At 31.0% G+C, this 26,242-nt stretch overlaps 2 protein-coding genes across 5 annotated transcripts; one reads left to right on the plus strand and one right to left on the minus strand.

Annotated features, from left to right (window-relative positions):
* Positions 1-965: 965 nt before the first annotated feature.
* On the minus strand, positions 966-7,874 carry LOC137813309 (putative transporter C405.03c). Of its 4 annotated transcripts, none has more exons than XR_016518892.1 (9): positions 7,307-7,717; positions 5,862-6,257; positions 5,187-5,401; positions 3,623-3,710; positions 3,419-3,517; positions 3,147-3,264; positions 2,929-3,064; positions 2,181-2,231; positions 966-1,400 (listed from the first exon to the last, which is right to left on the minus strand). XR_016518892.1 is itself a non-coding variant. In XM_068615443.1 (9 exons), the coding sequence occupies exons 1-9, from the start codon at positions 7,385-7,387 to the stop codon at positions 1,371-1,373; spliced, it is 1,197 nt and encodes a 398-aa protein (XP_068471544.1). In that variant the 5' UTR covers positions 7,388-7,874; the 3' UTR covers positions 966-1,370. The 4 variants fall into 4 exon arrangements, 2 of the variants coding, with proteins under 2 accessions (XP_068471544.1, XP_068471545.1); XM_068615443.1 differs by having other exon boundaries at positions 3,623-3,693; positions 7,307-7,874; XM_068615444.1 differs by lacking the exon at positions 966-1,400 and having other exon boundaries at positions 1,846-2,231; positions 3,623-3,693.
* A 6,625-nt stretch (positions 7,875-14,499) lies between these two features.
* Positions 14,500-23,211, plus strand: LOC137813310 (putative glycosyltransferase At5g25310). Its single transcript, XM_068615446.2, has 4 exons — positions 14,500-14,865; positions 15,069-15,247; positions 18,296-18,647; positions 22,336-23,211. The coding sequence occupies exons 1-4, from the start codon at positions 14,623-14,625 to the stop codon at positions 22,999-23,001; spliced, it is 1,440 nt and encodes a 479-aa protein (XP_068471547.1). The 5' UTR covers positions 14,500-14,622; the 3' UTR covers positions 23,002-23,211.
* The last annotated feature ends 3,031 nt before the right edge of the window (positions 23,212-26,242 follow it).

Raw genomic sequence — 26,242 nt, forward strand, 5'->3', positions numbered from 1 at the left:
TTGATTGGTCTTTGTTTAATGATATAAGGGTAGATTTTATCTTTTCAGGGCTTGAGCATGACCGGTAATATGTTCATGAAGGGTGTTATTGATTGATTATGCATGAGGACATACCCCATATATATAATCGACTATAGCTCTTTTATTCATATACACAATCATTTCATGTGTGTAATTTTCATATTTATGAAGTCATTAACAATTACACATAAATAAACTTAATTGATAACGAAAAAGAAATGTGTTAAAAAATATTTTATTTCTTCAATCTAAATTTAAGTGTTAGGATATTTAGAATCTATATTATTAATTAATGAAAGTATTCTTCATTATTTTTATTCTTACAATTATTATTATTCATATTCCAATAATTATTTTTATTATGCTTATTATTAATAAGATAAAATATTTATGTACATGATTTATTTTAAATAAAAATAAATTAATCTTAACAATTTTAAAACAATAATATTTTTTGTAAATCACTAATTTATATAATTAAATCTTATTTATATTTCAATCATATCATTTATAAACCTTTTACTATTTTTTATTTTTGTGATAATTACTTAAAAAAACTCATTTTCAAAAGAAAAATTTATCCTCTCTCTTTCCACTGCCAACTATATCTTAAAAATACGTGGTAAAGTGGAAACTATCTCAATCTTCTTGAGAGTGGATGAAAACAATCTTTGAACCTGCAGCCTAAAAATTTTTTTTGATGAAAGGGTAATAGTTTATTTACCATTTGTATCTTTACAACTTCTTCCTTTATGTTGATGCAAGATTTTACATTATGCCTTATACTTATAGACTATTATTTTGTTGTTGCACTCTCTTTTTATAGTTTTTTTTATCAATAAGAAACTTTATAAATCAAAACAAATAAGAGTTTGTTAATTCTTTTTTTATTAGACTAACCATGTTAATGATTTTGAATTCAAATATGTTTAAGTGTCTCTCAATAAAAGTAAAAATTAATCATATTTATTTTTACTAAGAAAACCTATATATACAATCTACTTGAGCCATTCCATTTGTCTCTTTTCTCTACATGAGATGTGTAATTCTATACATTTTTTTCCAAATCTTTATATAACACTTTTGAATAACTCTCTTTTTAATTAGTAACCTCTTCTTCTGTGTTGTTGCTCTTCTTTTCTCTTGCCACTCTCAATAAACAACCAATGTAACTTTGAAATTTTGTTGTCCACAAAGGCTTTCTTTGTGTAAAAATCCCTTTTATCACTACTTCACCCATTACCTTAAAAGTGGACACTTTCTTCAACTTCCTTTTTCTTCACATATTTCTTTATGGAGACCCATTGTTGATTTACTTACTTTATTTTAGTTGACTTCTCCATTTGTGCCTATGAACACAATTCTTCTGTGTGATTTTCCTGAAAATAAGAACTACACATGATGAAGAACTTACTTAGATTACTCTAACAACATAAGATGAAATTGACATTTTCATTCTTTCTACATCTCATGATATAAGAAACCAAAAAGTTTAAAAATAAGTGTTATTTTAAAATTTCAAAGTAATGTTAGTTACTTTTTTTTTCATTTATATTTATACATATTAAATATTAATAAAACCTATAAATAAATTATTAATAGTGATGAGGTTAGAACTTTCTATAGCACCAAAACAAGATTAATTTCATAAAATTGTTATTCTCTATCATCTATTTAGTAGTCACTCATGATTAAAAGGAATGTTCATTTATTCATTATCCTATCAGACAGTAAAACTCATTGGTAATAAAAAAAATCTATTTAATAACTTTTCTTAGTATGTTAAAAAATATTTTTTTTTAATTAGATATCAATGCATGAATATTTACATAGACATAATCTTAGTGATATTCTCAATTTCTTGAAGACCTGATTTACTTGTGTAGCCACCACCATGTAAAATTGCTTCTTTACATCCATGGCTACAAGCTCACCTTGGACACTTGCAAGTTACAACACAACCCTCACTCTAGAACCATATACAGAACTTCATGGAAAGCACAATTTTGCTACTTTCCTTGAAAATGACAAAACCCTGGATTAGGGCATTGGCTTTTGTTTTTGAACATGTTAATCATGGTATAACACTCAGTGTAAGTAGTGGGAGATGATCAACCAAAGAAAGAATCAGTATAGAAAAGAGTGTGCTATAATCCCACCTTCGTGGTTATCCTGTCTGAAATATTAGCTATCACAAAGCCTGCAAATACCTGCAACTCAGCCAAAAGCAAATCCTTTAATATGTGAACAACAGTGTTGAATGCTTTGATGATTGTGGCATCCAAACATGAGTTGATAACCAGACATCATGGTATGAAAAGTACTTCCTAGGTTATGTATGAAAACTCTGTCATGTAAATCATAACTATGCAAGGAATTATGGATGTGAATGATATACTCCATTGATGGTAAATTTCATTGAACCAAAAAACCTGAATCATACATTCTTGACACAAGTTACATACAAATTGATTGGAACAACAAAAAACAATGTGCCATGGGAAGCTACATCAACTAACTTCCTAATTGATATGTAACAAGTTTCTTCATAAGGACTTTTGGAAAAGAAGTTTATGCAGAAGTTAATTTCAGTTTTTCTTTTTATTTTTCTTTCCTAAAAGAAGTCCTTAGAGAAAAGTTTCTTCATTTTCATTCTAGTCTTTTCTCTCTAATTAGTGTTTATAGAGAAATTTAGCCGAACAGACCCTATACTATGCAATAATGATGAACATAAATATGCATTCACAAACTTGACAAAGATACATATAGAAATCCTCTGAATGGCAGTGGAACCAAACAGCATGAGATCGAAAACAAATAGGATAGCTTCCATATTTTCATTTTAATATTTTGTTTACAAAAAATAAAAGAGCCTCAAAGTTGGATATATCTTTAGCATAAAAATACCTGAGCTGAGCCAAGAATGTACAATGCTGAATAATGCCGACCATGGATGAGCATGTCAGCCAACATAGCAAGAGGAATGGTGAGTGACATGCCCAAAGTGGCCACAAGGGGAGTTGTCCATACAACACTGAGTGCCCTGGTTACATAAATGAACTCTAGTTTAAGAGTTTGGATAACTGTGTATGTATGTGTGAATTAGTCAGATTTATTTCATGTACCAAAAGTAGTCTGAGAGAACACTTCCAACAAATCCATTGGCAAGTACCACTTCGTCCATTCTAAGAGAATGGGGAATAGCAAACTTAGGTTCAACTCCTATGGCTGACAATGGCCAGACTGAGAAAAGTATAGAGGGAAATTAGCAATTTAGTTTAGAACACAAAATCCAAGTTAAACGAGCTCATAAAAAGGAGTGGACTCAAAGAACCTTAACACAAGACATTTATAAATAACTATAGTATATAGAGTCATTGCAAGTTCAAATACTTACTAAGCCACCATAGTGCTAGAAGTGTAAACAAACCAATATATCCAAACAGCTTTTGCACATCAATCCGTTCTCCTTCACCAGAAATATTTTTAAGAAGAACTGTGAGGCATTAAGGTAAAGGAAGCAAGTCATCATTTGTCTAAATTATCTGAGAAAAACAAAAGAAAAAAAGAACATGAACAAAAAACTAAGACATTGCCTAACCTGTAAATAGACCATATGATATGGCTGAGAGAAGTCCAAAAAGATCGCCAACAAGAGAGTGCGGTCCATTGCTGAACACAAATATCAACTGTCAACGCCCAAAAAATAGTATTACAGAGAGCAAGAAGCTGATAATACATGAAAGACAACAAATTGATTCCTTAATGTTCCGCATATGAAGAAAATAGTTAGCTAAGTTTTACACAGATTTTATGATTCCTCTGGTCTCTATAATATAATGGATGAAACTTACATTAATACACAAATGAAAAGGGGAGACAGATTTCTCAAAAATGTGATACAGGACAAAGAGGGATCATTTATACTAGATATATAAAGAAATTCATAAGCTTCCACCTAATATCTTATGCCTTTTAACCAATCCCCTCCCTGTATGAGAAAAGAAATTAAATCAGTCATGGACCAAATTTCAGAGGTGAGCCTGATCCCTAAGATCTCAAATCCTTTTGGACAAAAAGCATAAAGGGATGGCCTTCCCCTAAAGGGTTATCTTAGGGATCAAATTCAAGTCCTCTCTCTCCTTGAGAAATGCAACTCATTTCCACAGCACCAGGTTCACGTCTTCTGGTCTCTTTTAGCTTTGCTTGTCTTTGATATGATACTAAAGCAATAAATAGCTAACTTAGTATAAATAGCCCTTAAGACTTTTGTGTTCAGCCAAATAAGACATTTTCAAATTTGAAATGTTTCTTACTGAAAAAAAAACTTCTTTATTTCATACTTTTCTTTTTTATGCATCAAATTGGTATTAGAGTTCAGTATCAAAAATCTGGAAGTGTGATGGCTGTCGTTCACACTTGATTGGGGTGACACAAGAATGTCAACTTGAATCTATATTATCCTGGTTTCTAACCCCTAGCAGAATTATTTCCATAAAATTTCATTCTTCAAATTATAAAAGTTAAATTACTAATCTGGTCTCTCTATTTATTTAATTAGTTCAATCTAGTTCCTCTATCATTAATTTTTTTTAATTTGGTCCCCTAATATTCCAAATTGATGCAATGCTGTCCTTTCCATCCAATTACAAGAAACAACATTAATTTTTCCTATAGGTGGCACACAAAAAAAAGACATGTAGTCACCATGTAGGACACCTCTGTTAGAAATTTAAATGGTACTGACAAAAAAACGTAACATTGTATTAGTTTTGAATATCAAAGGGACCAACTTGATTTTTTTATAATAGAGATACCACATTGAACTGATTAAATTGAGGAGCCAAATTCATAAGTTAATACAGAACAGCCATTAGTGATACCAATATAGTATATAGAAGAGGTAACAGTGTAGTGAACATAAAGGTGGCAAATTTTATGCAATTGGGAACTGAATGAATAAGAGACTATCCAATGTTCTTTCCGAAAAACATGGTAAACATAAGCAATTTGGATTGAGGAACTTATAGTTTGTTAACCAGCTTAGTGTATATGATGAAAAAGAACTACCTTCTACCTAATGCTTAATTTTGTTATCATTTAAAATTGAAAATAAAAAATGCATAATGAATGTGGTTTTTCTATAAGCAATATGAAAGGCTTACGAAGCATTTGATAGCGTGTCATCTGGAGCCCATGTTTTCCCCAGAGTTGTCATCACAACCCCAGCCATGCTGACCAAGACAGCAACTATTTTTGCTATATTTAAAGTCTCCTGGCCCATAAGCACACCAATGAAGAGAGTGAAGAGTCCTGAAGTAGATGACAACACTGTTGTGCTTGCAACACTTGTTCGTGCAAGGGCAGCATTTGACAGATACTGAAAGCAGCACAGAAAGAATTTTAAAAAATAACACCACTAAACAACATCCAAAACATCGACACTCTACATGAGCTATTAAAAAAACCAAGATGTCAACTTTATGTGATATCAAATTTATCTATCCAGTGATCTAACCACTGCAGATGCAGATGTGTTGGGATTCCACATCGATTACAGATATAACTAAATTGTAATATATAAGTAGGACGTAACTTTTATCTTATAAAACAGTTTTATAAAGTTAAGTTTTATCCCACTTTCATAAGATGGTGTTAGAGCTTATTAGTGGCCAAATTAAGACATGCTAGAATTTTTGAAAAGTGTGTAGGTGTTCATGTATTTCACAATAGTAGGGAGCTCATGGACCAATTAAAAGATATAATCACACAATTTAGTTGAAGCCATGATTTGATTCTGCTTAACTACAAACTCCAGATATCAATTTTAAGTTACCTACCTCTGTTACAAACCAGATAGGTGCAATGTAAAATCCATAAGTAGCAATTTCTCTGGTAGTAAGTTCTTTGTCTGCCTTTGTTGCATTAGCATCATTATATTTAGTCACCAATGGCATTGCTTCTTCATTTATTGAGAGGTCTGCATCACTATCTTTTCGAGTCACACCCACCAATTCCACTTCAGTGTTCCTTTGCCCTCCATTGCCCTTGAGAGGAGAGTTACACCGGACAGAAAACTCATTCCCAACTTTTACTATTTTTCCACTATTAGAAGATCGGTGTTTAAATAACTTATAAAAGCAGTCCTTAATGAAAGCTATTGGGAGGTACACTACCATAAGAGAAGCTCCAAGATATGTCACTGCAAATGGTTGCCTGTAATCTATAAAAATATCCTGTAAAAAATAAATAAATAATAACTGAGAAGCATTCTTACATACAAAGCTTTTTGGATGGTTGTACACTGCATGTTATTGATCTCCAATAAAAAGTTACCCCTCGAGAACAATTTCAAATGTTAACAGTTTCATTTCAACAACAAAAAATTGACCATGTTTTAGATAAGGATTCAGAAATAGATAGAAGTTTCTATAAAATAGAAGTAAACACACCGAACTTAAAATAAAAAATCTTCAAGCATACTTGTCAATACATAATATCCTCTGATCAACATATTTAAAATTCAAGATCATAAAAAATATAACCGGAATAGTGGTCCCTCAGCAACACATTCTAACGCAGGTCTGCAATTTTCATAAATTCAAAGCCAAGAGGACTGCATGGTTTTAGGCTTGCTATTCTTTGCAAAAAATTATTCTTGCCAATGGAACTTCCAATCTCACCTAGAGCTTTGTAGATTGACATGAGAAGTTTCAACTTCAAGTATGCAAAGGTTGATCTTAGGATTTAGGAACCTTCCAAATCAAGGTATGTTATGCCAACACATCATCCTAATTGATGTGAAAATATCATCCTAATTATTCGTAGTGTTTTTTGACAGAAGGTCCTATTTTTACTTTTTTGTTTCACATGGGTATTATCCTTGAGAAACAATCTTGTTTGAAACACTATTGGACACTCAACGATGACACCTCTCTCAGCAGGGATTTGAACCGTGGTTCATCACGTTATAACCTTAGACCTGACTCTGATGGTACAGAAGGTCCTGTACCTATATACCAAGACAAAACCCCACCATTGTTTAATTAAATTGAGCTGGTACCAAGGATGCCTAAGGAGAAAAGACATCATTTTCACCAAATGGAAAAGTACACAGCCACAGACAACAAAGAAGTTCCCACAAGGTGGAGAAACGTACACACATATCCACATTTACCAAAAAGTATTCACCCCAGACACGAAACAAAAAATCCAATCACATTACATGCCTAAAGAAGCTTGAAAAAGGGTAGATTTTAGAAGCATAGAATTGGCAAAACTATACCTGGGTGACTTCAGCAGAGGTGACCCATATGACAACCACAGTAAGTATGAGGAACAACCCTGACTTATATCTCCACCCCATAACAAAACAACTATACCCAGATGGAAAAAGCTACAGGAATTGCAGAGATCCACACGTTTCTGCCTCTGCTAGATCCCAGAATCACCCTTCAACACACCAATTTGCCAATCCCATCATAAGAACAACACCACGGGGAAGCACAAGCCTCAACCTTGCTCACAAAATTGCGTGGGAAGATTTTGGAGGGAGGTTGGAGATTCTAACAACGACAGAAAAGGCATGGAAAATGAGTAGAAAAATGAAACAACATAGAGAAAAGTGTCAACGTTAAGTTTTAGTTCATGAGAATTGTCTCAACGCAATTCTCAAACATGTCAACGTTACTCGGTTAACAAACTTGTGAAAATGCTTTTTTATTTATTGCATTTCCCTTTTTTTCCTACTATTTTTCATTCTTGTGCCCACCCTTTCAATTCTGTGAATGCATTCTCGTGTTACAATTTTTGGGCATGTGCTTCCATAAAATTTGGAGTAACGCCATTTTTCTATGAACCGAAAAAATTGTATGTATAAATAGAAACTGAAGAAACTATAATAATTCACTATTCCTTTAGAAGACAAAGGTTTTCAGTAGGAATCATCAATTCTTCATGGATCAGTCGGATTTCATAGAATAAAAGTTGCAGACATTTTAATTAATTCAATCTAAATTAGCGTCGTTAAACTACCTTAGAAAAACATCCTTAAACTTGATAATTTTATATATAAGCAACACCATTAAACTGGGCTTGGATAATTGAATACACACATATATATTAATAGAATATTCTTCTACTGATTTAATCAAAATGAACGAATTTTGACTTTTTTTAGTTGGGAATATATTAATTTTGTCTAATTAACAGATCGACTTGGACACTTTATTATTCTTGACTTTTACTGATAAATTAAATAGGAAAAATAATATTTAACCCTAACTTCATTCATTTTACAAATAAAAAATTAACTTATCATAATTATCTTTCAAATTTATCTTACTTATAATTAAATATCGTAAAATCTTAATTTTTGATTTAGCTGATCTTTACATTTTACTATTTTTTTTCAAAGAAAACCTATAATTTTAAATTTTATTCTGATTAATTATCAGAACTTATCACTTTCATAAACATTCTCTAACAAGTTCGAGTTAAATTATTTAAGACAAATTAAGGACTTACTAGGACGAAAAAGAAATTAGAATATTTTCATAAAAAAGATAAAGTTTAAAAAGCTTAAATAATTTCCCAATTAAGAAAATTAAATGATTTGGTTAGCTTAAATTCAATCCATTTTAATTAGCCATAAACTTATTCGGTTTTCTAGCAATACAAATACGAAAATAATTGGTTGGCACATGATAGTGCCTTGCATAAAAAAAGCACTAAAATAATACAAAGTTGACACGGGAATCGCTTTCTTAGTATTTAAATATGTGTTCTTATCCTAACTTAAGTGATTGAAGAATATATATTTGATTACAAGAGATTGGGATGTGAATGAAGTGGAGTAACCTAAGTTGGACTTGAATTTTCAGAATGATCGTGTTAGTTAATAAGTCATTGAGACAGTCACAAATCAACTATCAAATATAACATATTAGTAAACAATTCTTCTTCTTTTCCTTACTTTTTAAATATCAAAATTTTATTTTCCATTAAAAATTCGATATGAAATGTAAATTTTATTTTATAATTTGATTGAATTAAACTTAAATTTATTTTTTAATATTTTTATTATAATTATTTTTTATGTTTTAAGATAATATTAGTTATTTTTATTATAACACATCTATTTTAGTTGAATAGAAAAGTATTGTATTTATTATTTATGCATAAAAATATTAAGGGATATAAAACGATAAATAATAAAAAAAAAAGATTAGTGAAAATATTGGAAATGTTAGTTAAGATGGCATTATGTCGTTATCCGAAAGCTTACGGACTAATGACTTAAGATAGTGACAGGCATCTGTTTATGTAAGCAGTTCTTTTCTTTTCTGTTTCTATCTCTGTTCCTTCTAAACTACTTTTTTTTTTCATTTTTTACTTTTTTTTTATCTTTTTCAAGAAGAGATCGTATAGAACAACTTTGTTGGATCATAATTAAATATAGAGTAACTTCATTTGTTTCCTAAGATCTCTCTAGTCTTGATTCTTTAGTTTTGACATTTTATTGGTTTTGTCATATGAGAAATAATACTCTCTTAATTAGTTAAACCTTAGAAAGTTTAACTAAATGCTTTGGCATGGCAGTGTTGCTGGTTTTGCGTGTGGAAACCTTATTGGTGCTAAGACAGCTTTTGCTTTTTGTGGTGTGTGCGTGGAGGAAACCTTGGATTGGTGATTCAACAACGTTGTGCCTTTGGTTCGGTGCAGTGTGTTCGGTTTTTGGTGCGTGCGAGGTGGGTCTTGGATTCTCGTCGCATTTGGGCGGTGCTTTGTCGGTGGGGTTGTTCTTGTTGTTGGCTGGCGTTCTGGTTCTTGTTTGAGGGTTGTTGTCTTGGGTTTGGTTTCCTGGTCGGTGTTTCTTGTTTTGTTTCGGGGTCGGTTTGGGAGGTGCTGGCGCTTCTCTTTGGGTGGGGCGTTGGTTGTTTAGGTTCCAAGAGTCCAAGCGGCTACTTTTGCTTCTCTTGGGCGAATAGGTTTGGATTTTCAAATTAAGAACTAAGCGCTGGTGTGCGGCCAGTGCGAAGGGTTTCGGAATTGCGTTCTTGTTCCTGTCCAAGCTGGTGCGTGGCTGGTCTTGTGCATTATAGTGAAGGTTTCAAGGTAACACGTGTGGTGCTGCAGGAGGTGCTGGTGTGTGGCCGTGTGTGGTCCACTTTGGAGGCGTAGATTGGTAGCATTTGAGAATGGTAGAGTTCTTTGTGGGTTTAGTCATCCGATGTGGCTGTTTGAAGGATAGAGATGTGGCTCCTATTAAGAAAGTAATGACGTGTTAATGGAAAACATTTGCTTAAGTTTTCGGCAGCACATGTCATATTCGTTTGTCCCAAGTATCGAAACATAGTTATTGAATCTACAGGTCTGATTATTTTATCTAAGAATAATCTCTCACATACAATAATTTATCTAAAAAGTTGCGGTATGGGAATGGGAATGGGAAGACTACTAGACCGTGGAAAACAACAATATTCTTTAATATAGGTGGAAGACTTAGACTCTGGAAAACAACAATATTCTTTCTTGGAAGAGTTTCTATGAATTTGAGTTTTTTTTAGAAAACATATAATTGAATCTTAACGATAGATTTATTGCGGTTATTTCTTGATCTTTTAAGATTATTTGCTTGAACTTTATGTAATGGAGTGTGTCTGGATTAATGAGATTCTTGTATTTATTAGGTTCTTGTTAAAAATTATTCTAACTATTCCCCTATTCTTGTTCAACAGACTCATGTAGTAAAAACTGTAAAATAAACAAATTTAAATTTATGAAAACTTGACTGAACCAAACCTGTTTCACCCATAATGTTTTAACTTTTTACTAAAGTTTGAATTAGGAGAGTTGGGCATGGCATTACCATAATGCAATTGTCATGCTATACATCATATTGATTGAATTAATTGTTTGGTTAAAGGATGCTTTTTTTGAGCAAGATAGGTTCATGGTGAATGTGTGTAACTAATGGCCTAAGGTTCCTAGGCTTTGAAGTTTTTGTGCAACACTCTCACCCCCCTTACAACATTTGATATTTCAGAGCATACCCTTCTTTCTTTGTTTTCCTACTCATTACCTGCTACATACCATATGCAGTGTTGCATGCCTCCAAATTGATTCATGTGTGTAAGTAGTTCTTAGTTGCTTTCTTCTTTTTTAACCTCTATAAACTATTTCACTTGCACTCTTCAAACTTCTTAAATTATATCTGTTACTAGCTGTTAAATTTAGATACATGGACCTTAAAAAAGAAAACCTCTGTATAAATTAATTTTTACTTATAAAAAATAATTTTTAATTTATTTTCTTTTTTCCAAAGTACTTAAAAAAATTGTCCAAAAAGTTCACTTGAATCAGAATTTGTGATCAAAGATACTAGTCTCAGACCAAGCATTATGCAAAACTCCCCCACCCAATAACAAAAACAACACGCAATCTCCTAGAAAAATATCATCATTATAGAACAATGAAAACTATTCGATAGGCTTAATTATTGCATTCTATAGATATATGTAAGAATTTTTTTTTTAAACAAACCAAATCAACCACTTTACTACACAATTTAGTTTAAAGCAAATTACTTTATAAAATAGTTGATTGGAAAATTTAAAATAAAATAAAATATTAAATATATATTACATTAATTTGGGTTTAATTAATACCAACTTAAATAAATAAAATTCGTATTAATCTAATCAGTATTAAATTAAATTTATATAAATATTAAAACAAATAAAATTAGCAATGATTTTATTTATTTTTAATATTTTTTTAATTAGTGTTAACTTTATCTAGCTAATTCTAAAACTAGAACAAATATTTTTATATATTAAAAAAGTAAAAAACATAATTAGTATCGATTATAGTTAGTTAAACCACAGAAAATCATAAACTAGAAACCAATTTTATAACCTAAAAATAATTAGTTATAATGATTAAATTAAAAATTATTTTAGAGACTAAATTTTTTATTTATTTTTAAATTAATTTCTAATTAGCAACCAAGATTTTTCTACCAAATTTAGAATCTAAACAATTGGTACCTAAAAAATTGGTAGCTAATTAAATATCAATTTAAAAACTATTTAACAATAATAGAAACTAATTTAAAAACCAATTTTTTCTTTTTAGTTTCTAAAATAGTCTCTAATTTAGTTATTATAACAACTAATTATTTTTTTTCTGTAAAATTGGTTTCTATTTCATGTAAAATTAATTTCTATTTCATTATTTTCTTCTACTCATCTACTCCTACTTTAGAATTAATTTGTCAAATTTTTGTAATATGCATCAAAATTTAATTAATGTATACGTTTAATATAATATAAAATTAAATATAAATATATTTTAAAAAATTAACATTTCTAAAAAATGTTAATATTTTGCGTGAAGTTATAGTGAACTTTATCGATTATAATAATATCACATCACATTTTGATCGATGCTATGGTTTGGAAGTTAATTTGTTTTTTATAGTGTATAGATTAAAATTTTAACTAATCCTAACCTAAAGTAAGTTTTAATTATCTTTAAAAACAATAACAATTGTGAGTTTATAGTAGAAAATTAAAAAGCCCATCATCCCCTTTTGCATGAAGTTTCCTTCTAATCCCAATCGTAGTGTTATTCGATATAAACAGCTTCCTCAGTTCTCATGGAATATTCACCACATGTAGTTAACTGGATTCAGTTCTCATCGTTGGAATATTGGCCACGTGTCATACTCTCCAAAGTTAACCCGAAAATGGGAGAAGAAGAAGGTATAAGATTCATCGGATATTCGTGAAACCGTGTGTGTAATATACGGGGTCCAACCAGAACCTCTAATTATCTATAGTTATTCTTCGTTGGGTTTCACTGTGAAATTAGGTTGGCATGGTTTAGAACTGAAACTACTCACATATAGGCCCCTAAGTCAACATAACTTATTCACTACATTCGTTGCACTGCACAGCTACCCATACTTCTACCACCAGTTTCCCTCCCTGCATTCAAGTAGCTTTACATCAAACATGATCTTCTATAACTAACATTTTTATCTACCTATTTATCCATCTATTCATCTTTACCTATTCTTATTCCTAGTATTTTCTTTTACTGATTTTTTTACATTAGTTTACAGTATATGTTTATTGCAAAATTAGGTAACCAACATTATAAAAAAATTATTAAATAAAAATTAATTTAAGAAATAAAAAGTAATTAATTATTATACTATTTTTAATTTTTATAAATTAAATAAATTATTGATATTTAAATTAGTTTCTATTATTTATAAATAATTATTAAATTGATATTTAATTAAGATTTTAGCCACCAATTTTAAAGTAAATTATTAATATCTAAATATGTTTTTATTATTAATAAATAATTTTTAAATTAATATTTAATTAGCTATCAAAATTTTAACTACTAATTTTAATATTTAAATAATTAGTAACTAAAACCTAGTTAGTTAGATAACACTATTTATAAATAATAGAAATTAATTTATATATCTATAATACTTTTAGTCTCTAAAATAATACATATATCTAATTTAAATATAATACATTATTATTTTTCTCTCTAAACTTATTTTCATTTAATGTTTTAGTGCAATGTTTGTTTTCTTAAATACTTCATTAATTTAGATTTATGGGAATTTTACTATTGAATATATTCTTTATTAAAATAATCTTTTTCAGTAGATATATAAATTTTATCTATTGTAAATATAAATATTGATATTTTTAAGGAAAAAAATAGGAAAAGTTATTTAACTATTATATAAGACTAAACCAATACACTTTATGAGAAGATAGAATCAACTCAACTTCATAAAATTAACCTTAAAATTATTTATAAAATGAACTTTATTATAACATATTATAATTTTTAGTTAATGTAAAATTTCAACAATCTCCATGTATTTATAATATTTATTATATATATATATATATATATATATATATATATATATTAATCTATAGAGAACATTAAAAAAAGACGCATGTGTAAAAAGATAACGATAACTTATTTTCAAAAAGTTAAACTATACATAGTTTTTGTTTTCGACAACGTTCCCAAAATACCTCTAATTAGTGCTGGTATGATATAATTCTTGGTAAATGATATTATCTTAAATAATATTAATATTAATATACTAATTAAATAAATGAGAGTATAAACCGTTTACTGTGTTAATATTATAAAAATGGTCGATTTAATCAATCATTAAATCTTATAATTACAAAAATAATTTAATTTTATATATATGCTCTTTTAATTTAATTCGTATTCACGTTAATTTGTTTAAAGTTTTTCGTCAGAACTCAAGAAAGTTAAAATTAATAGAAACTAAATAAAAATAAAGATTGTATTGTAGAAATTACAAAATATATTTTTAAGTTTAAAAATTAAAAGAAAAAAGGTTTTGTAACGATATTAAAACGTTAGTATTTTGACGAGAAGACATGAGGTTGAAGAAGCTCACTTTCACTCACATTTATTCTCTAACTCTGCATCACTTCATTTTCACTATCTGAACTGAGTGTTCGTTTTCTTCATTTTCTCGCATAACGAATCTCACCAACCAAAGGCTCCTACCTAAAAATGGACATTCCACGTACATATCCCTTCCCTCCAATTCTCACGCTGATTCTACTTTCGTTCGTCGTCGTCGTGGTGCTGCGTCAAGTTCAGTTACTCCAATTCACGACAATCGCTGGTTCAAAACATGGACATTCCGTTCCTCTGGATCGTCTGCGAATGAAGTTATCTGGCCAGAATCAACTTCACGCCATCGCAAATTCCGGCGAACTTCGCCGGAACAAATTCAGTCACCGAACTGCTACCGTAAGTTCAACTGTTATTTTCTCTCTTCCGTTGATTTTGTTTCCTCTGTTTCGAAGAATTAATTTCCAAGCGTTTCTAAACAGCTGATTTGCTTCATTAATTATCGGCTTTAATTTTCAGTGTTTATTTTTTTAGTATCTGATTGTATGAGAATGAAAGCAAGTAATTAAGAAAATTGATTACGAGTTAATTTGAGTTAACAGAGGAAGGTAGGAAAACTAGAACAAACACTCGCGGCGGCGAGAGCTTCGATGCGAAATGCTGCGTCAGAATCAGAAGGTGAGAGAAGCAATCTCACTGTGGCAACCACCGTGCATGACGGCGGCGACCGCAACTATGTACCAGCTGGAGCTATCTATCGTAACGCTCGCTTGTTTCATCGGTAACATCTCTCACCACCTCTCTTATTATTTCTTGAAGAAAATTATCTAGTGATCAAAATTCATAATAGAAAAAAGAAAAAATAATAAATATTAATGGAGTATGTTATATGAATACATCCATTTTCATAACCTGATAAACAAAAAACAAATTCTTTCATAACCTAATCACCAAGATACAACAATATTACATAGTAATACACGTTTATGTACGTACCGGTATTTTAAACTGAATAATAGAAATTAATATTTGTATGATTTTGAAAATAAAAAATTATCATTTCATACTCACATTTTTTCTGTTACTTCCATCTTACAACATCTTTCAACAATAAATATTATATTTAATTAATAAAAATAAAAATAAACAAAATTTTGAAATGAAATAATTATATCCTTAATTCAAAGGGAGGTGTAAAAAACTATGGTGTGAAACTATTATCTTTCCTTTAAAATAAACTCTACAACTAGAACTATTAGAGTATCAAAAGCTTCTTCACTGCTTTGTATACAAGTCACCGCCAAGGAAAAATATTTGTGCCACGAAAGAGATGTTTACTTCTTTTTTCAAAAAGAAAAATCCGATAATAATTTGATTGATCTTTTCTTGTGATATACGATAAGGGAATGGCGAGTGCGGTAGTATTGATTCATTCTCTTTGTATTTTCACACTCATCCTCGTGAATCATGAAAAAGTATAGAGCAAAAACTAATCATGATAACCCCCTGCAAAAAACTCCTATGCTATGAATGAACTTTTTTATTATTACAACACTCCAGCAGTAGTAGAATGGTAACTGGTTTTCCCCAATTTCCATGATTCATACATAGCTTCCATAATAAGAAAGAAATATGAACTGTCCAAAGCTTAATAGCCATCATTGCATACTTCTCCACACCCCATGTTTGCTATTCATTAATTTCAATAAGGCACCGATCAACACCTTTAAAGGAAGATCTGGCGAACCCCTAATCTACTATGGGTTTGTTGGTATTCACATAAAAATATTATAAATAGAAAGAAACACAAATTTATAAAACTCTTCGTCATTTACTTTACGTATAAATTAATTCAACTTTTCAAAATCAGATTTAAATTTTATATATACTTAACTTTATTTTATGGAAACGTTATTTTATTTATCAAAATTTTGTTTTTTTTTTATATTTTTCTTAGAATGTAGTGGAAAAATTTATTCAAACTTCTCATTTATGTGTTATAATCATCATTTTCATTTTTTTAAAATTATTTAATACGACTGTATTAAGAGCCACGTGATTCTAAAACTTATGTTCGAGCGTGCACAATAAGAATGGAAACCTTTATGTATGAGGATTAGTTTGGTAATTGTGCAATAATTGAAAATAAAAGTAAATATGACATATTGCAAAATGATGGCGACTAAATATTTTATTCAGGTTATTTTCATTGCTCACAATAATTTTTTTCTTAGAATAATTTCTCTTAATATATCTTTTTCAATACCAATTTTCATTCATCCCGAGATCATATTGTTAAAGTTCTTACTCCTTATTATTTATGTTATTTTTAGTAGATAAGAAAGAAATAAAGGGAACAAAAAAAATGGATTGAAAAAAAGAACAAAAAAGTGAAGAAGATGGTTTTATTTGTTATTAATAATTTTATTTGTTATTTTTAATTAGTTATTATTATTATTGTAATATAAACTATAAAATTATTATTTCATAATCTATTATATACAAAAACCTATTATTATCATCCATTGTGTACTATAATATAATAATATTCGTTTACCTTTTCTTTCTCACTAATCCCAACAATAAAAAGTTAAAATCATCGAACTCATCATTCTTTTCTCACCAATATCCCCAAAACTCCTCAACTAAACCACGTCACACCTTTTAAATATACTCAAATGCATCTTAATCAATCGTCCAACATTGAAACCAAGCAGAGGCTAAGAGAATTAGTCTGATGGTAATATCTCACCTTATCTCAATTAGTACGTGGTCTTAGATGAATCGTGTTTCAGTTGTACAAGATCTCAACATTTCAATTTTTATTTTGTTATTATTAAAATTAAATATAAAAAATTTAACTTTCATAAGAAAAATCTATTTACTTTAATTTTAATATGAGATTATTTTACTTAATTATTCTTCCCAAACATACCACACGTTTCCATTTCTCTCCATATGTTTGAGCTTCCTTAATTATCAAACATATAATGTGTTGCAATTAATGAAAATGGCTGAAAACTGGTTCATAGAATTTTGTTTTTAATCAGCCAGATGAATTTCTTAATAAAGATTGAACCTAGACCTAAGCACAAGAAGTGCTAAGTTAGCAAGTCAAGTATGAAACCAAAACCAACACCTCATCTTGTTGATTCTACCATCCACGCATACATACATATATATATATATATATATATATATATTAATTTTACGGGTCATTTATATTATTTCTTTATTTACCCCAAATTAAGATCATGATTAATTTTTGAGGAAAATATGCTTGATAGTAAGATACTTAAAATTACAGACACCCTATTGTTTCTCTCTATCTTTAATTTTTTCTTAACACATTACATTATCAATCACTAATTTCTCGTATCGTTTTTCTCTGGCATAGACACTCCTTGGGGTTCAACCCTTTTTCCTTTAGAAAAAAATTATTCCTTGACTCTGGGTGTCTATACATTAAGAGACATGAAAATAATACAGAGATAAATAATTAATACAGTTTATTATATAGGATGAGTTTGTTTGTACTTATTTAAAAAAAATGTTTTTCAATAGAATATATAAATTTTAGTTATTTTTTATATTTTCTAATTTACTTATTTTAAAAATAAGCAGTCTCTGATTATTTTATAACAATTTCTATTTAATTCAGAAATACGTATTTTAAAACTAACTAAACTGGTCCATTAAGTAACGAGGAGAACTTTAGAAAGAAACAAGAAATGCCAATAAAGTGTTTGTTATTTTTAGTGTGTAAAAATTTAGACCCAATTTTTAATTGAATATTTGGGAGTAAAATTTACTTAAATTATGATTACAGGAGCTACCTGGAGATGGAGAAAATATTCAAAGTGTACGTATACCCAGATGGTGAGCTACCAATCGCTCACGATGGCCCGTGCAAGGACATATACTCAATTGAAGGAAGGTTTCTCCATGAGATGGAACATGGCGCAGGGAGGTTTAGGACCAACGATCCCAATGCCGCTCACGTTTACTTCTTGCCATTCAGTGTGACTTGGATGGTGAAGTACCTCTACACTCCACTCTCATACAATGTCACTCCTTTAAAGCATTTTGTCTCTGACTATGTGAAAGTGATTTCCACGAGGCACCCCTTCTGGAATAGAACTCATGGTGCCGACCACTTTATGCTTGCCTGTCATGATTGGGTTAGTTCAAAGTCCCTTTCTTCCTTGTATAGCTGCTTTTATAACTCACCCTTTCTCTGCCACAGAATTAAACTCTCATACTTAGAAATTCTTGACTACAAAATTTGAAATAGAATACTCCTTGGGAAGATAACAAAAATAATAGGGAAAAGCAAAATTCAAACAAATTCCTCCCTATATAAATAATAGGCAAATCCCACCAAAAGATAAATACTAGCATACCCTAAATTTTAAGGTGAGAAAACTCAATATAAAAGAAAAATTCATGGGATCTAGTCTAATAAAAACTTTCACTAATAATAATAACTAATGAATATACTATAAGTCTTTTCGAACCTCTTAGGATCAATGAAAAATATTATTTTCACCAACAAGTGGATAACAACATAAAAAAACTACAATGGTTATCTAGTTAAACAACATATAGAATCAAATACATGAAATAATTGGTATAAAATCTTCTCTCCGGCTTCTTTGCCCAGATTTACATTGGACACATTGATTCCATTTTTATTCTTTTTCACTCTCTCTCTGTGGCTTCTTTCTTTTTTCTCACTAGAGGCACTCAAATTTTGTTTTTCTATCTCAGTTATAAAATCCTGAATTCTTTAACCTGCATAATGGACTAGTACAGAAAAAAAAAAAAAACTCTCTTTTTCTTAATTAAGTCAACATGAACCTAATCAATTGGTGACCTATCTAACATATCTCTCCCTCACTAATTAATTGAGGTCATTGTCAATCAAACTCACTTTCTCTTTACTTATAATAAGGTAAGATCTTTGTCATTATATCCGAGTCATTCTTATCAATATGAATCTTCTCTAATGATAATTGTTTCATTCCTAATACATCTCATATCCAATGATATCATATCTCAATATGTTTTGACCTTAAATAAAAGTGGAGTTCTTGTTAAGATGGATTGCACTTTGACTATCATAATACAAAACATATTTTTCTTATAAATGTCCCAACTCTTGTAGGATTTTTGCATCCACAAGAGTTCCTTAGCAACTTCTACAACAACAATGTCTCTGTAGATGACAAAATAATACATTTTTGTAGTTTGGACTGGCATGACATTACTCCCCTATGAAAGTCATCCTATAATAAAAAATATACTTCCTAGAATCCACATAACAACCAAAGCATAAATAATCTCTATAAGGATCTTTAAGATACCTAAGTATCCACTTTACATCTTTCCAATGCTCTTTTCCAAGATTAACAAGGAAACTACCAACAACATGAGCAATGTTCGGCCTTGTACACACCATAACATACATCAAACTACCAACTGTAGATGAATATGAAATCTTCTATATTTCTTCTTTTCTTTCTCACTTGTAGAACACTACTTTGAACTCAACTTAAGTAACCCGCAAGTGGAGTACCAGCTAATGGGTTTAGAATTGTCCATAATAAATCTCTTCAATATCTTTTCAATATATTTTTGCTAGGATAAGCACAATTTTCCATTCTTCTTGTCATGAATAATTTTCATGCCAAGGATTTGTTTTACATGACCCAAATATTTCCTTGCAAAAGACTTACTCAACACACTTCTAGACTTTGAATCTCATTCATGTCACGACCAATAATTAACATGTAATCAAAATAGAGCAATACACTTTTTACTAGAAATTTTGTTCACAAAAATACAATGACCAGAAGAGGTTTTATCATACCCACGATCCATCATGAAGGAATCAAATTTCTTATACCATTATCTTGAAGCTTGTATTACGAAGTGGACTTTAAGCCTAACTCAACCCCATAAAACCGACTCATAGGGTTGAGGTTTGCACCCACTTATATACAATGAAAGACTCTAATCTCTAGTCGATGTGGGATCTCCAACAGCTTGTTTGAGTTCATACACTTTATTTTGAGTTGAAGATGTAACCTTATTGCTACCCTTCCTCCTAATTTCTTCCTTTAAGAGAATATCCTTGACCATGTCAAAAGTTAGTTTCCCATTAGGAGTAGAGTTGCTCAGAGGTACCACTATTGTCTCCCAACTATTTGGTAATAAGCTAAGAAAAAAAAAACACAAGTAACTCATCACCTAACGCAATATCCAGTAATAAACTGATTCATCATTTTCTAAAAACTAGTCAAGTGTTAAACCACTAAGGAATTGTTTTTGTATTTAAATTTACTAGCTTCCTAGTAAGGAATGCCTTGTTCAAGGAATTCTTAGACTCAAACAACTTGCTTAATATCTTCCATAAGTTGTAAGCCAAAGTCACACCAAATACATGATGACAAATTGATCTATTCATTACTTGATCATGCCAATAATCTTCCTATTTATCTTCTTCAATCTCCCAAAGTTAAAGGTTTTTCCAAAATAACAAATCTTACATTCGAAATTTTCACACTAAGTAATTGATAGAATCCAATTTAATCACGGTTCCGACACCATCACTATTGTAGGGTGCATCAATTCTCCCGTGTCACAGGTTAGGTGGACTAAGGTTGTTATACTCTTAAGTAAAAAGAGTTGTGCCTTTACCACCAGTTATAACTTTAACAATCACCATCTTCGATGTTGAAAGCACAAATCAAAACTCATGTGGTAGTAAATACTCTAATACTATTTTTTATGAAGATGACAAGAATAACAAGCCAAAGTCAAACCAACCATATCAATTTTTCCTATATAAAATAATATACAAATTAATGGGATGAAAAAAAAGAGAGAAAGTAGTAGACACCAAAACTATTTAATGTCAATATGAAAAAAACTCTATGGAGCCTAGTGCTATAAAAATTTTCACTAATAATAATTAATGAGTACATTGGTTACTCCTTTCTTCTTTTTCACTCTCTCTGTGGCTTATTTCCTTTCCTCACCATATACACTTAAAGTTTCAGTCTTCAATCTCCACATAAAATCCTAATGCAAACTGATGCATTTTTTAAGTTGCACGACGTGCTCATAACTCAAAGAAAAACACATTTATTTTTCTTAATTAAGTCAACGTGGATCTAAATTGGTAATACTTTCTTTTTTATAGAGATGAAAAAAATCTTCATTAACAAAGAAAAATAATTATCATAAATAGATGTGAGTAGTAAAGAGATGTGATTGTCGATTATTCACGAAAAGATGTAAATTTTCATACAAAAAATATAATTACACATCCATGTTCCAAATCAATACTTCAAGCACTTAACAGTTACATTACACATCTGTATAACTTCAAAATCCTCATAATCGCCATTTTGTGTTGCATATCCGCAGGCTACTTTTCCTCTCTGAATTCTTAAATGCTTCCATTTCATCATCACGTCAGTCTTCTCGGTTGTCACTGCATTCTTAAATGCTTGTTTTATCGAATGATATGAAATTATTTTTTTTACCAGAAAAAAATTAACAAAAAATGAAATACTAGTCTTAATCCATAGCCAACTCCTCATTTTCATCCTTTTCAAGACGTTATTATAGCTCTAATTTTTCTCTTCTCGTATGGTCATCATCGTATCGCATAATTTATCCAGCTTATACTTTTTCTTTTCTCCTTTACCCATTCCATGAGGTGTTTAAGCATTAGTATAACTTGGAATTATCTTCCAGGAAATTATTTTTTTCGTAGAAGCTAACGTATAGTTAAAAATAATGCCATAAAATCTCTTTTGTTTGCATAACTCTAGCTCACTGTTCTCTGATTTTCTGCAGGCTCCTCATGCATCACAGGGAAATCACTTCCTCTACAACACCTCTATCCGTGTCATGTGCAATGCCAACACTTCAGAGGGCTTCAACCCTCGTAAGGACGTGTCCCTTCCAGAAATCCACCTTTACGGAGGCGAAGTCTCCCCCAAACTTCTCTCACCCCAATCCAATAACATTACACGTCGCTACCTCGCCTTCTTTTCCGGCGGTCTGCACGGCCCAATCCGCCCCATCCTCCTCCACCACTGGAAGAACCAAGACGGGGACATTCGCGTCTTCGAGTACCTCCCCAAAGACCTAGACTACTACTCCTTCATGCTGAACTCCAAGTTCTGTCTTTGTCCCAGTGGCCACGAAGTGGCTAGTCCCAGAATCGTGGAAGCAATTTATGCCGAATGCGTTCCCGTGATCCTTTCGAAGTATTACGTGTTGCCCTTCAGTGATGTGCTGCAATGGGAAGCGTTTTCGGTGCAGGTTGATGTTTCAGATATTCCGAGGTTGAAAGACATTCTTAGTGCGATTTCAGAGGATGAATATCGGAAGCTGAAGGAGGGAGTGAAGGCTGTGAGGAAGCATTTTACACTGAATCGGCCTTCCAAAAGATTTGATGTATTTCACATGATCTTGCACTCTATATGGTTAAGGAGACTAAACATAGAACTCAGATAGAAGTTCAGTTTTCTCTTATACATGTCAAACTGATTACTCGCTGGCCAGGAAATATGAATCCCATGGATTCTTTTGAAGATAAACAGTAATTTCTAATCCAATCCATATACAAAACTTCACTGATTTACAAGACTTTGTGCCCAAAAAATCTGATACTTGTGCAAATAACTCTTATCAGAGCTCAAAATAAAACAAGAGAACATAGAACAAGTGCTGGTGAAGTTATTGTGGCCCTGTAATAACAGTACAACAAAAGTTCATAATCAAATAGCACATTCAGCTTGCGATGCCTTCCTTTCCTCTATCAGCCTACTGCAGATTTGGATCCCTCACCCAGCTTATCGTATGATTTTGTTGAAGTGTTGTGAAACTCGTCATGAGTATATGCAGAGTTGATAAGGTGACTGTGCATATGTGTTAGGTATTTGATGCCAATTCCTTCTAATCCGGCCTTCTCCCTTTGTCATTTTGCTTGGAATTCAGTTTCCATTTGCCTGAGTACTTACTTCAGCAAAAACTTACCAGATGGTGCCTTCCTGCCCCTGTTTAAATATACCTCCCCTTCCTAAGTTTTCCTTCTTATCCCCTGTAGCTACTGAAGCCAATCACAATCTCTAAATTGAAGGTTGCTAGCTTAAATTGAATCTACCTAAACCGATGTAAGGAAACCATCCGTTTTAAGCACCAATCAGAGGGTATTTATTATTTATCCAGCCCCAAATCTTAAGTTCTGCCACAATAAATATCTACTATATCAACCTTACCATCTCTAAAAATAATCTTGTTTCTATGGTTACACACCATCCATACTATCGTCATCCATATACATTTCCACATTCTATTCTGTTTTATGTTCTACTGCAGAAGATGAAATTGATAAAAATGTACTAATGGCTTACACGTGAGAAAAAAAAGGTGATTTGCATTTTCTTCCTCCCCTGCCTCCACACAATACACACATCCTATCAGACAGACCTATCCCTCTCCTGCACACATTATCCTTTGTAGCTACCATATTAAGCATCAGTCTCCATGCAAAGTGTTGAGAGAAGGGTAATGCCTTAGTTTTCCAGGATTCACTATATTCATCCACCCCATCCCTTTCATTGGTATGAATTAAAATGTTATAAGCAGACTTGACAGAATATGTATCAATTTCCTTTCCTTTTTCAAATCAACTTGTCCTCATTTCCTTTTACTAAAACAACCTCTTCTAGTTTTTCCATAAGAGTGTTGACCTGAGGCACTTCCCACTCAAACCAAGCTCTTCTCCATTTTATAATTCATTCTCATCTATTCTTGTTCCATCTACCCATGTCAACAATTGATGCTTCTTTGTTCAGAGCATTGTTATACAATCTAGGATAACTATCTTTCAGGCTTCTCTCCCCCAGTCATTTATCCTCACAAAAAAAGGTACCTTCTCTCCATTTCCTAACTTCCATTCTACATTGTTAAACCACATTTCTCTACTTGCACTCCTTAAATCTTTCCTCATATGTTATGGAGTGTTTGTTTTTAGTCATGCACTGATGTGCGGATGGACTAGCGACCGCTTTTCCTATTTGCATAAAGGTTTTCGGAGGTGAATCTGCAAATGGGCGAGTGGAATAAAGGATTTTTTATTCCTATCAGATTTGCAAAGACGAGAGGTGATATCACGTAGATATAACCATTTTGTATAAATATCGTGTTAACTTGAACTTTGGAATCAATTCTGACTCAAGTATAGACAATCAATTCTCATGCTTTGTAAAACATCTACAATCGATTTCGTTCTCTTTGGTGCCATTGAGAATCAATTCTCTTACTATGTTTCTCAATTCTCTTATTATGTTTATGTGTTTCTGTTTTTGTTGGATTTGTTAATTTTAAAAAATTTGTATTTATATTTTCTCTCGCTTTTCGGGTTAGATCTTGAGTGGTTGGAGTTGTGTAGTTGAAATCTAAAAAAAATTGATAGTAATTCAAACTTAAATATATATATATATATAATATATAATATATATATATATATATATTATAACTCATTATTTAAATATTTTTTAATAACAAGAATAAATTTGTAAACTTACATTTTATACCTTTAAAAAAATTTATAAATTCTCTCCTAACTACCACATCCCTCACAATTTTCAAATAAATCATCCTCTTAAATCTACTCTATCATCCCTCAATCCAAACAACTTAACACATCCTCTCTAATCCTCACAAATTCACTCTTTCCCATCCTCACAAACTCCTTCCCCAATCCAAACAGACCTTAGATTGTAACTTATTGTGAGTCCTTGTTTGTAGATTCCTTCATGTTCCATATTTTTCTTGGATGACTTCTTTCCACACACACCCTTCTTAACCATTCCTAGCCTCCACCTCAATTTGCTTAGAAGTGCACTATTAAACTCTTTTAGACTCCTAACCCCTAGCCCCTTATTTTGATTTACAAATTTTATCCCACTTTACCCATGCTATTTCTTTCCCTTCCTTCTCTTATTCCCATAAAAAAAATCATTCTCTAATTTTTCCAACTCCTTACACACACTAGCCGATATTGGAAAAATGATAAATAAAATAGAGGTAATCACATATTTCAGCAAGCAAATTCTTCTAGCAAAGGACAAATGATTGTCTTTCCAAGTGGTTAAACTATTCTTAACTTTGTCAATAGAATTTTAAAAAAAGGACATTCTTGGATTTCCCCCAATTGGAATTCGCAGGTCGTGAAATGCAAAGTCATAATACTACAATTCCAAACAATGGATAACTTGTTTAATAGGCTTCCTTCCACCCCTACTCACCCAATTTTGGTTTTTGTGAAATTAACTTTAACTCAGATATCAACTAAAAACACCTAAGTATACTTTTTATCACTTAAAAAAAATATTTAGTGGATCTGGTTGGCACCAGAATAGGTTGTCATATGCAAACTTGAACATACTTATTTCTATGTTTGATCTTCCAACTTTAACCCCACTCAGTAGTTCTTTCATTTCTGTAGTTTTAACCATTCCCGCCATCTCTTCAGCCACTATAACAAACAAAAAATATCTCCTTATCTAAGTCTCTTTAATGGACTAAACTTTCTAGTTGAACTACCATTCACCAAAATTGAGATTAAGGATTAGACATTCCTCAATCCAACTATGAACAAAAACCTAATCTATTAATAATGTATCACTCACTTGATTGAATCATATGCTTTTTCTTAATCAATCTTCACTATGATGCATTTATCTTTTTT

Source organism: Phaseolus vulgaris, chromosome 1 (assembly GCF_051622355.1).
Source record: "Phaseolus vulgaris cultivar YP4 chromosome 1, ASM5162235v1, whole genome shotgun sequence".
NCBI lineage: Eukaryota > Viridiplantae > Streptophyta > Magnoliopsida > Fabales > Fabaceae > Phaseolus > Phaseolus vulgaris.

Coding starts and splice junctions, on each gene's coding strand:
- LOC137813309 (XM_068615443.1), bottom strand. CDS start 7,387: ATGGGGTGGAGATATAAGTCAGGGTTGTTCCTCATACTTACTGTGGTT. Junction 5,402..5,861: donor CTATCTGGTTTGTAACAGAG/GTAGGTAACTTA, acceptor TGCTGCTTTCAG/TATCTGTCAAATGCTGCCCT. Junction 2,232..2,928: donor ACATTCTTGGCTCAGCTCAG/GTATTTTTATGC, acceptor GCTGAGTTGCAG/GTATTTGCAGGCTTTGTGAT.
- LOC137813310 (XM_068615446.2), top strand. CDS start 14,623: ATGGACATTCCACGTACATATCCCTTCCCTCCAATTCTCACGCTGATT. Junction 15,248..18,295: donor AACGCTCGCTTGTTTCATCG/GTAACATCTCTC, acceptor TTATGATTACAG/GAGCTACCTGGAGATGGAGA. Junction 18,648..22,335: donor TGCTTGCCTGTCATGATTGG/GTTAGTTCAAAG, acceptor GATTTTCTGCAG/GCTCCTCATGCATCACAGGG.